The 11,110-nt window shown below is 37.9% G+C and overlaps 1 protein-coding gene and 1 pseudogene across 3 annotated transcripts in view; both read left to right on the forward strand.

Annotated features, from left to right (window-relative positions):
- Positions 1-8,352, forward strand: part of Gmps (guanine monophosphate synthase) — a 49,510-nt gene extending 41,158 nt beyond the window's left edge. For all 3 annotated transcript variants that reach the window (XM_021157139.2, XM_021157142.2, XM_021157141.2), the window contains 4 exons: positions 3,286-3,401; positions 5,884-6,014; positions 7,033-7,205; positions 8,232-8,352. In XM_021157139.2, coding sequence (XP_021012798.1) covers positions 3,286-3,401; positions 5,884-6,014; positions 7,033-7,205; positions 8,232-8,333 — 522 coding nt within the window. In that variant the 3' untranslated portion in view covers positions 8,334-8,352. The remainder of the gene's footprint in view (positions 1-3,285; positions 3,402-5,883; positions 6,015-7,032; positions 7,206-8,231) is intronic.
- LOC110290968 lies at positions 747-1,949 on the forward strand (annotated as a pseudogene).
- Positions 8,353-11,110: the final 2,758 nt, after the last annotated feature.

An 11,110-nucleotide genomic window follows, 5' to 3' on the forward strand; every position in this document is an offset into this window, starting at 1 on the left:
AGCTCCTTGGGTACTTTCTCTAGCTTCTTCATTAGGGGCCCTGTGTTCCATCTTATAGATGACTGTGAGGAATGCAGTATTCTTGAAGGATAGGAGAGGGAGTTAGATTCCTTGGAAGTAAAGTTACATGTGATGTTAGCCACATGTGGGTATGAAAACTGAACTCAGGTCCTCTGTAGCAGCAGCCAGTGCTCTTAACCACTGAGTCATCTCTAGCCTTTGTTATTATTTTTAAATGAAAACAAGCACCCTTTTGGTGACACTAACAGGGTGAGTGAATCCTCCCCAAACCCCTTCAGTTAGGAACAGAACATTGAATTCTGTCATTCTGTGGGATCCTCATTCAGACCATCATCTCATTTGTAAACTTTATTTAGTTGAAGTATATTTCTTCTCTTCCTAGTTACTGTTTTTCTAAGAGTTCTTTTATCTGTCTGTATGTGTATGTGTATGTGCATGTGTATGTGTGTATGCATGCAGGGACTGCTGGCCTCAGGTTCAGGCTGTCCTCAGTCTATATGTAATAGAGGCTGTACTTGAATTTACCATCTCCGTCCTCTGCTTTGCAAATGTTGGGGTATAGATAAGTGACAGCACACCTGACCGAGCAACCTGTTCTTCAGAGCTCTATTCTTAGTACCATTACAGAAGAAAGTAGCATCAATATCAAATGGCACAGAGTACAGAAAGACACTTAACTGAATAAACCTGTTAATATATCACCAATGATGATAAAATAGAGAAAAATGACAAAGTATTGTAGAGTATGCTATGGAATTAAATCATTTAAGGTAAAGGGAAAATGGTGAATGAGAAAAGGAGGCAAGAAAGAGGGAAAATCATAAGAAATAAGGTTAAATAAAAGAAAAGATTAAGAAATAGAGAAGAATATTGCAAAGGTGAAAAGAACAAGTGATTGTTTTAAAAATTAGCAAAGAGAAACCTCTATGAGATTTTCTAATAGTGAAGAAAACATACACGACCAGTTTTATATAACTAGATGTAGGATTGAAAAACAAAAAACAAGTGTAAAGCAAAGACAAAACAAGTCCCAAACCCCAATGTAACAAAATGAGAATAGCTACTATAAATACCAGGCAAAATAGAAGAATTGCTCTTTTTTTATGGTGGTTCCTAGGTGGTTGGCTGTGCCAGAATGAAGCTATCTTTTTGCCTGGCCCCAGGTGTTAGAAAGTCTTTGACGTGGATGTTGAACACGGGCTTTGTATGTTTTATGAGAAGCTTATAGTCACAGAAGCAGTTTCTGATGCTCTGGGTGAACAGTAGAAGGGTTCTGTGGTCAGAATCAGTGGTGGAAATAGGTTTTCCATGAAGCAAGACATTTTGACCCATGGCAGAGTGTGCCTGCTGTAGAGTAAGGGGTATTTTTGTTACAGATCAAGGAGAACTGGAGAGCAGAAGCACAAGTCTGTTTGTGGATGCATTGTAGATTGCAATCTAAATGTTCTAAACTTGGTTTTTGTAAAAAAAAACAGAGAAGGATACCAGGACTGACAGATAGTACTGTGCCTCATTAGTTGGGAACTAAAACAACTAGCAGAATCCGAAAGCTTTCAGTCTTTCTAAACAATGATGTCTGCCAATATATTGTTAGAAAGCCCTCAAACAAAGGAGGTAAGCCCACGACTAAAGCACCCAAGATCCAGCATCTCGTTACTCCACATGTCCTGTAACACAAATGGTGACTTATTACTCTGAAGAAGCAAGGATGACGGTGCACGATAATGTTATACTTTTGGCCAAGAGAATGAAGGAAGCCAAAGAAAAACATCAGAACTAATTGTAAGAGACATAGGCTGTTGTCACTAAGAGCATCTGCTACTAAGTCTTAGTCCAGTCAGAAACAAATCTTTAAGAAGAATAAAAAAATAAAATTATACCTTGAGACGCAACTCGCCCCCAACCCCAGTCTACTGAAATGTTGTTAAAGGAAAAAGGAAAAGAAAACTATTAGGGTTTGGGAGTATAGCTCAGTGACTAAGCGCATTTGCTGTTCTTCCAGAGGACCTGAGCAGATCCTCAGTCAGGCTGTTCAAAATCACCCCATAACTCTAGTTCCAGGGCATCTGGTGGGTTCTGGATACCACCACTACCTCACGCTTCCCCCACCAATGTAAATGATTTTAGAAAGATGACATATTGGACCTATCCTTTTTTCTGAGTCCTGTAGCTTGGAGAAGGGGAGTTGCACATGGCAGGTGGAGCACTGGTAACGCATGTGTCCTATGTGTCTTGTTCTCCTGTAGGTGTGGTAGGCGAATGTGCACTGTCAGCTAGAGCTGCTAACCTTCAGGAGCTTCCTCCTGTAGTACCAGTTAGACCTTGGAGTCTGATCTTGGAGGGCCTCTCACCCCTCTTAGATGCCCGATTGTATGCCTTGGGGTGTTATTTGCCCTTTTGGGGGTTATCTCTTCAGTGCAGAGTTGAGCTGTGGATGAGTACTGCCTTTCTGCTACCATTCCCAGCTAATAGGATGCTTTGATGCACATATGAATTGTAGTATGCTTACGTCTGCTCATAAACATTTACTATTGCCATGTATTTACATTGTTCAACTTTAACTTTGTAACTTTATATCTTTGATCAAACCTTCCTCATCCATCTTCACGTCCCTCAACCCTAACTTTCTCCCGCCTCTGGTAACCACTATTGTACTCGCAACTTAATGTACGATAAACTATTTAAGTTCTACCTGTGAGTGTGATTGTGTGCTACTTGTCTTTTGATGCACATCTTACTTCATGTAAAGATCTCAAGTTGTACTCTTATTGTTATAAAGGACTTTATTTTTCACGTGGCTGAATAGCATTTCATTAAGTATATATAGTAATTTTGAGTTATATTGATGAATACGTAAGTTGTTTCTATCCATTTGTTTATAAGTTAGTATTTTAAGTGTATTTTTAAACAAAAGACTTGTTTACTCAATCGATAAATACGGGTGTTAGAGCTTTCCTGTCAAACTAAATACACTGGTTTGCCATAGTTGAGTAGCCATTTGGAATTAATGCCAAGTGGACTCCTGCATGTTTCATATAAATTGTTGAAAGGTCCATGATGGTTTCTTTATTCCTGAATTGATCCAGGTGGGATTTAATGAGCGGTATTTTAATTTAGGACCTAACTTGTATTACTAGATAAATATGTAGAATATACTTTTCAGATATACTTTAAAAAGCAAAAAGCATAATGTCACTTTAAAAAATATTTTCTAATGCATCTATTGACTTAACTATTAAAAGTTGATAATATTTATTTTTATAGGGTGACTGTCGTTCTTACAGTTATGTGTGTGGAATCTCAAGTAAAGATGAACCTGACTGGGAATCTCTTATTTTCCTTGCCAGACTTATACCTCGAATGTGTCATAACATTAACAGGTATTCCACAGGTGGCAGAGGGGATGATGGTGTGAATGAAGTGTGGTGGGAAAATATGTCCTTTAAGGTCTTTTCTTAATGAAAGATTAGATGACTTAAATATACTTGTACTTAAGATAGGAGATGAGAGTGGTGTAGTCTTTACTCTTTATAATATGCTTTGATTAACTTGGCTTTTTTTTTGTGCTTTGGCTACAGTTAGGGGAATTCTTAATATTATCCTATATTTTTATCCCTCATCACAGTATAATTATTTTGCTTATCTAAGAAAAATATTGAAAAAAAGAATAATTTAGGGGGCTAGCTAGATGGCTCAGCAGGAAAATGTTCTTGCCACTAAGCTAGAAGACCTAAGTTAGATCCCTAGGATCCTCATGGCAACAGGAGAGAAGGAATTTTGACAAGTTGTTTTCTTACCTCCACACATTTGATATGCCATATATGCATCCAAAAAAACAAAAGACAGCTTTGCCGGCTACTTTTATATCAACTTGACATCAGCTAGAGTTATTTGGGAGGAGGGATTTTCAACTGAGAAGATGACTTCATAGGATTGGCCATAAGCAAACCTATAGTGCATTTTCTTATTAGTGGTTGATGTAGGAATGCCCAGCCTATTGAATGCAGTGCCACTCCTGGGCTGGAAATCCTGGTGCTAAAAGAAAGCAGACTGAGCAAGCCAGTACATTGCATTCCTTAATGGCCACTGTATCACTTACTGACTCCAAGTTTTGTCTCTGTTTGCATTCCTGCCTTGCCTTCCTTTGATGATGAACTGTTGCTTGGAAGTATAGGAAATAAATCCTCCCCTCCACTAGTTGCTGTTAGCTCTGGTGTTTTATTACCCCAATCGAAGCCATAACTAAGAAAACAGTAAATTGGTATGGTTTTTGGCCTATAGAACTGGTGTACTGCTTTGGATCAGTAATGTTTGTGGCGGCGGTGGTGGTGGTGGTGGTGGTGGTGGTGGTGGTGGTTATTGGAAAGCAGTGTTGAAGAAGGAGGACTAGATTGAACCACCATAGTCTGTTTGCTTAGGAAAGCATGTCAGGCCACTGGATTCTCTTACACAGATGCCAAGAAGAACACAGGGTAGAGGAAGGAAACACTGATAGAGAATATTGAGAATCCCAGCAGTGGATCCTTGGACCAGCATTGGTCTCTGCTGGAATTGAGGGAGAAAATGCAGATTTAATAGCTTATCTTTAAAAAGGACACCAATGGGGCTAGAGAGATGTCTCAGAGGTTAAGAGCAGTGACTGCTTTTCCAGAGGTCTTTAATTCAATTCCCAGCAACCACATGGTGGCTCAGAACCATCTGTAATGGGATCTGATGCCCTCTTCTGGTGTGTCTGAAGATAGTCACAGTGTACGCATATACAGAAAATAAATAAATAAATAAATAAGGCCTTTAGTGAATAATAATCTGTCTATTTATTACAAAACAAAACTAATCACATGTCTTTTAGTCTTTACCATGATGTTATTTGTATATCAGCCTTCAATTCAGATCATGAAAAGCTTAGAGAAAATTTCTTTTGGACAGTCCAGATTGAAGTAAAATTGGCTTTCAGTAAAGTGAGTACAATTTTTCAAAGTAGTAATCCTACTTCCATAAATACTATCACTGCTTCTGGTTGTAAGATAAAGCTGGACTTAGCTCTTAATGCTCATGACATCGGAAATATGGAGGATGTGACCTGAAAGATTGGATTAATACTTAAATTATGTCAATAGTTAAAATAATACTCTTAGTAACCACTGAGGAATTCTTAACTGTCTGAGAACCGAGCCTGACTCTGCTGTGTGTTTATGATCACCAGCCTGTCACAGGCAGTAGTTAAGATGAGGTAGCATCTGTCTTTATTGTTTATGCCAATTTAATTAGCATTCCCTGAATTCAAAGTGTTTCCTTTTGCTTACAGAAAGGCAGTTTAGTGTGGTTTATATTATCAAAGAATTACTAAATATTATACTTAGTGTGGTACATATTATCAAATAAAGGATACTATTTAACATTTCTTACCAAAAAACTCAAGTTGTTTAGTGTCTGAATTGCTAATTAAATGTTATTTCATAGTTGTTTCCTTCCAGTTTTTTTCATAAATATTGGTTGCTTAACTGACAAGAGTTGCTTGAGACTTCTTTTTTTTTGTTGTTGTGGTTGTTTTTTTTTTTTTTTTTTTTTTTTTTTTTTTTTTTTTTNAAGAGTTGCTTGAGACTTCTTTTTTTTTGTTGTTTTTTTTTTTTTTTTTTTTTTTTTTTTTTTTTTTTTTTTTTTTTTGTCTTTAGTTTGTACAAAAGCTTGAAATGCATCTGTTAGGGTTAACCTGGAAAAGTTGTTGTGTTAAAAAGAGAAAGCTGGGAAAGCCAGAATTCCAAGTTCATGGGATCATGCCAGCCTGAACTGTCCTAAGATGATTGAAAGCCCCACATACAGTTTCTCATAGTAGCATGTTTCTTCTGATCTGTTTCTGTCTAGAGTTGTCTATATCTTTGGTCCACCAGTTAAAGAACCTCCTACAGATGTTACTCCAACTTTTTTGACAACAGGAGTGCTCAGTACTTTACGCCAAGCTGATTTTGAGGCCCATAACATTCTAAGGGAGTCTGGTAAGTGTGCATTCTGTTTATCACAGCACACTGAATATATAACAGAATTTTTGTTTTTAGAAGTTTGGCCTTAATAATTTCAAACAGTGGGATGTAACTTTTGCTGTTTGTTATGGGAGTTTCCATAATACTGCAGTTTTAAAATATAATTAATTTTCAGCTATTCACAGATAAGTAGATTAGCAAAAAATGTGCATAGCCATGCTTGTCTTCACAACAGCTGATGTGGACCCGAGCACCACTCTTGTGCTCAAGTGTTCTTGTCATGGTCTATTTGCTATTGTATTTTCAACATTTTCAGGGTTTTTTTGTTGTTGATGATTTCGCTATTGAAAAATCACCCTGATGTGTAACAGTGAAGAGCTAGCTAGACCCCAGAGCACAGGAAAGCTGGGATATACCTCATTTGAAGATCCAGGTGTTAGATAAGTCAAGGCAGGAGTTGTAGTTCCCTTAATGTCAGTTTAATTTTGATGGATCTAGAATAAATGTTAAGTTAGATGTCTTAAAACAGAAATACACTCTAGGCTTGATTTTGCATGGAGCACATTTGACCATAGGTTTATGGGAACCTATCCCTATTTCCATTTGCCCTGGGAAAAGTGGGCTGTTGATCACTAAGTTGGTGTGGGACTACACTGAATAACAAAAACTGACTTTCTTTTATGTTTCTCATTGCTGCAGCATTGCTGTGGACAAAGCATTCTTTTGCTTATGTTTGTTTTCTTTTGTGATGAACTCTCATTTTATAGTCTGGGTAGCTCTCACTTTTGAGGCTTTCCTGTCAGCCTCTCACGTGGTGAGAGTACAGATGAGCTATCACATCTGCATATGATACTGCTGCATCCACTCTCAATACTGTACAAGTATTTGAATTCACTGTGTGACCAGTGTTTTATGTGTGCACGGAAGGGGAAGAGGGAGAGAGAACTACTCTTCTTTGCCAGGATTTCCTTGAGTTATGTTAGTATTTTTCCATTGTGGGATGATACTAAACACTACATGGTTCTTTCTTCAGGGTATGCTGGGAAAATCAGCCAGATGCCAGTGATTTTGACCCCTTTACATTTCGATAGAGATCCACTTCAGAAGCAGCCTTCATGTCAGAGGTCTGTGGTTATTCGAACCTTTATTACTAGTGACTTCATGACTGGTGTACCTGCAACACCTGGCAATGAGATTCCTGTAGAGGTAATTTATGTCACTTTTTCTAATACACATGTGTGTCAGTCCCTTATATATTATCAGGTACAGTGATAGATATACGTTGTGACAATTTATATTTCTAGGATTGGTTCTTTATAAGATAGGTTATTTTTCTTTGTTTTCACTTATTTAATACAGTGTAGCAGGAAGGGACTTTAAATATAATACAACTTTGAGATACCTGCTTATTCTGATTTTACATAGAGCATAACCTAACTGCTGATTTTTACTTACTTTACATACTTTTCTCATAAAGGACACAATCCTAGGAGTGGAGGAGAGTTGGGATTTTTAAGAATGAGATTGAGATTTGATGGTATTTACAATTACAATTATTTTTTAAGATGAAGTCTTGAATCTTACACTCTCTGTGAACCTCTGGCTAAGGGTGAGCTTGAACTTCCCATCATCCTGCTTCTCCCAAGTGCTAGGATCCTAGGCATGTGCCACCCAGTGGGGTTGGAGCCCTATGGTTCCATTGTTTTTCTTCACCACTCTCCTTGTCTTTCACCAAGTGAAGTTCCAGAGGAGTTATTTATACAGCAGCCAGTGAAGCGCGGAACTGAGAATTTGATTAGTGGAGCTCTTCTTTACAGCACTATTGTGAGGCTCTGTCAGGGACTGCTGGATGGCTTGGTGGGGTGTGTTTAACATCTGTTTCTTATGACCAACTTTGTCAGATCTTCAAGACAATCAGGTGCTCAAACTGTTTTTGACAAACATTATTATTAAGAGTGCTTCCTGTGATATTTTGGTAGTGTTGGAATTTTATGTTAAAGCTATAGACAATTTACAAAATATTTATTAACACATAAAGTGATATGCTTGGATGCTATAGCACTGTCAAACACTTTGAGGAGTATTGGTTCTGAGTCAGTATATTTGTAGAGCAAACAATCAGAACCATCTTTCATGTGTGAAGAGTAATAGCCAAAACAGATCATGTTTTAGTTTGAAGGTCCAAGCATGTATTCTCATTGTTTTTCTTGTAATCTCTGTCTTGGTAAACAGGTGGTGCTAAAGATGGTCACTGAGATAAAGAAGATTCCTGGAATTTCTAGAATTATGTATGACCTAACTTCAAAGCCCCCGGGAACCACTGAGTGGGAGTAATAAATACTTTGTTGAGGAACTGTGTGTAACTGAGGCTCATTAGAAACCACTTGTTAATGGTATGCAGTACTGTGAAAAACGTTCCTGAAACAGCTACTTCATATCCGAGTTCTCATAGCAGTGATCCATGGCTTAGTGTGGAGCTGAGGATGATTAAAAGGGAAGGAAGAGTTAATGTGTCTGGGTAAATAATCAGGGCACCATTGCCCAAGTGCAGACAGATTGTTTTGCTTTTGCCTCACTTATGTATGGATCATTGATATCTGTATATAACGATGGATGACCAGCTTCTGTCTGCTTGCTAGGAACTGTTAGAAACAAAACACCCTTTAATTACCAGTGTGACTTTCTGTGTGTGCCTTTTGGAGAATCCGATTTTTTTTTAGTTTTTATTTTTCAGTGGATGAGGAAACCCTATTCATGCCATAGAAAGGTATAATAAAGGTATTTTGATATTTTTTTTTTGTCATGACACGAGGAAAGTAAAATGTAAGATTCTTCAAAGATGTAGCATACCAGGGGTTTATTATGGAAGGAGTTTAATGATATCCCAGCCCTGGGTAAAAAGGAACTGACCACGTTTCCTACAGATGCCATGCTTTTCACTGTCATTTTGTTAATATAAGCAAGAGCTTTATCCTTCCAGCCCTGTGTCACTAGTTCCTGCATCTATGTAGAAAGAGTATTTAATCTCTCCTCAAGGCTGTCTCAGATACACTTCCCAAAAGAGGCTGTCTCACAAAATGTTAAAAGATGAGAACTTGTTCTTTTTCTTTGGGAGAGGGAATGTTTCTATTACTTAGGAAAGAGCTGTGTAAAAGGACACCCAAGGTCTGGTCTATAGACAGGTTTATTATTCCTTGCTAAGAAGTCTTGACTGATGCAGGGTATTTGCCAACATCTTTTCTACTAACTTCTGGAGAGGGTTCAAGACCAGGGCAGGACTTGATTCCATTGCCAATAGTTCTCACAGGTTCTTTATGACAGCCATAGAAGCCTGAGAAAGTAGGCAGTACAAAGTCAAGTTCTAAGAAATAGTACCATGTTTTTCTCACTTGCTGTTACCCCAGGTTGCAGTCTGTTGTCTGGTTTAGAAGGTCTTTTCTATTACTTAAGTACTAGTTTCTACTTAGGATTCAGTATTTAATGAAAACAAAAGTGGAAGTCATCTTTTTGACTAGTCTAGAGGATAGCCAGAAACTGCTGCTGAACCAAGAGGGAAAGATCTCTAACAGCAGACATCCACACTGGAAACACTAATTGTCTTCTACAAAAGCTGAAGTGTACATTGTCCCAGCGAGAAAGTTCTGATGGCTTTCTGAAAGGAAGATGTGGTTGATAGATTTAGGCAGATTGAGGGTTGTGTAATTTCTGAGTGGGAACTGCCAAGTACAGAATGTTTACCAAAGTATCAGTACATGTTTGATTACATAGAAAACCTTGTTCTTCTAGCAAACGTATCTGCTGTACACAGCAAGAGTCAGGAAGAATAGATGTTCTTACCCTGACGTTTTTTGTGGCATACTGATCACTGCTGGTCAGGTGATCATATTTTCTGGGAAGTGCTGCTTATTTCTGACTTTAGCATTCTGGACATTGGTGGTATATAGAATACTCAGAAAGATTGGAGTTAAAATGTACGTAGTGTTTTTCTCATATGTTCTCTTAGATGCCTTTATGTAATCCTTAATGCTGAAAAGAAAATTTCTCCCGAACATATCTGCACATCATATAGAAACTTTGTGAGACTGAGAGCTAATTTTCATGTTTACTATCTATTTTTCTATGTGGTCATTTTGCCTGTCCCAATAGTTCATGTGGGCCATTGAAAATAGTTACAGTCAAGAAGACAAACGAGCTTAACTTGGAAATTGTTACCAGTGATATTAAGAACCAACTGCCAGGTTTTATTGGAGGGAGCTATTCTTCTGTTAAGTGTATTCCAGCCCTAAAAAAGCTCATATGGCCTTACAGGCTATTTACTTTTTGCTTGGATAGTAACATTTATCACTCGATATCCTGGGCAGTTTTGGCTTATACTATTAGTTATTTGGGATACTTACATAATTGTGTTTTATTTCTTTGTAACTATTAGAGTAAGCGAGATCTGTGAAAATGTGATTTATTCCAAAATTGGCAGACCAGAAAACATTTAAAAGCCAAATAAATAAATCCTAGACCTATCGGAGCCTATCAGTGATGGTCTGTCTATGGGATATAACAACCTCATATTTTTTTTTACTTTTATTTTTTATTTTTAAGACACACACACACATATATGAGTACACTGTAGCTGTCTTCAGACACACAGAAGAGGGCATCAGATCCCATTACTGATGGTTGTGAGCCACCATATGGTTGCTGGGAATTGAACTCAGGACCTCTGGAAGACCAGTCAGTGCTCTTAACCTCTGAGTCATCTATCCAGTTTGTTTTGAGGACAAGTTTTTAGATGTATCTCAGTGATGGGATTATACCATTTCTCCCCCCCCCCCCCATCTTGTAGTAGCTGCATGCAACCATAAATCATAAAATTGATTTCCTTGCTGTGTTGGAACTTCTCATGGCCAATTTTAGAGAATAACTAAATTCTACTCTGTATAGAGACTGAAGGTATTTGGGTAAAATAGACAACACTGCCCATCTCCCTGGTTTTCCTTGCTATTAAGGATGTGTTATCCTGGAAAGATGTTTAATCTCATTGCCTCGTCTTATGAAGTCCCAACATCAACCAAACTCTGAATAGGTCCTCTGTCTCCTTGAAATAGGATTGATGT

The sequence above is a fragment of the Mus caroli genome, chromosome 3 (genome assembly GCF_900094665.2).
Source record: "Mus caroli chromosome 3, CAROLI_EIJ_v1.1, whole genome shotgun sequence".
NCBI lineage: Eukaryota > Metazoa > Chordata > Mammalia > Rodentia > Muridae > Mus > Mus caroli.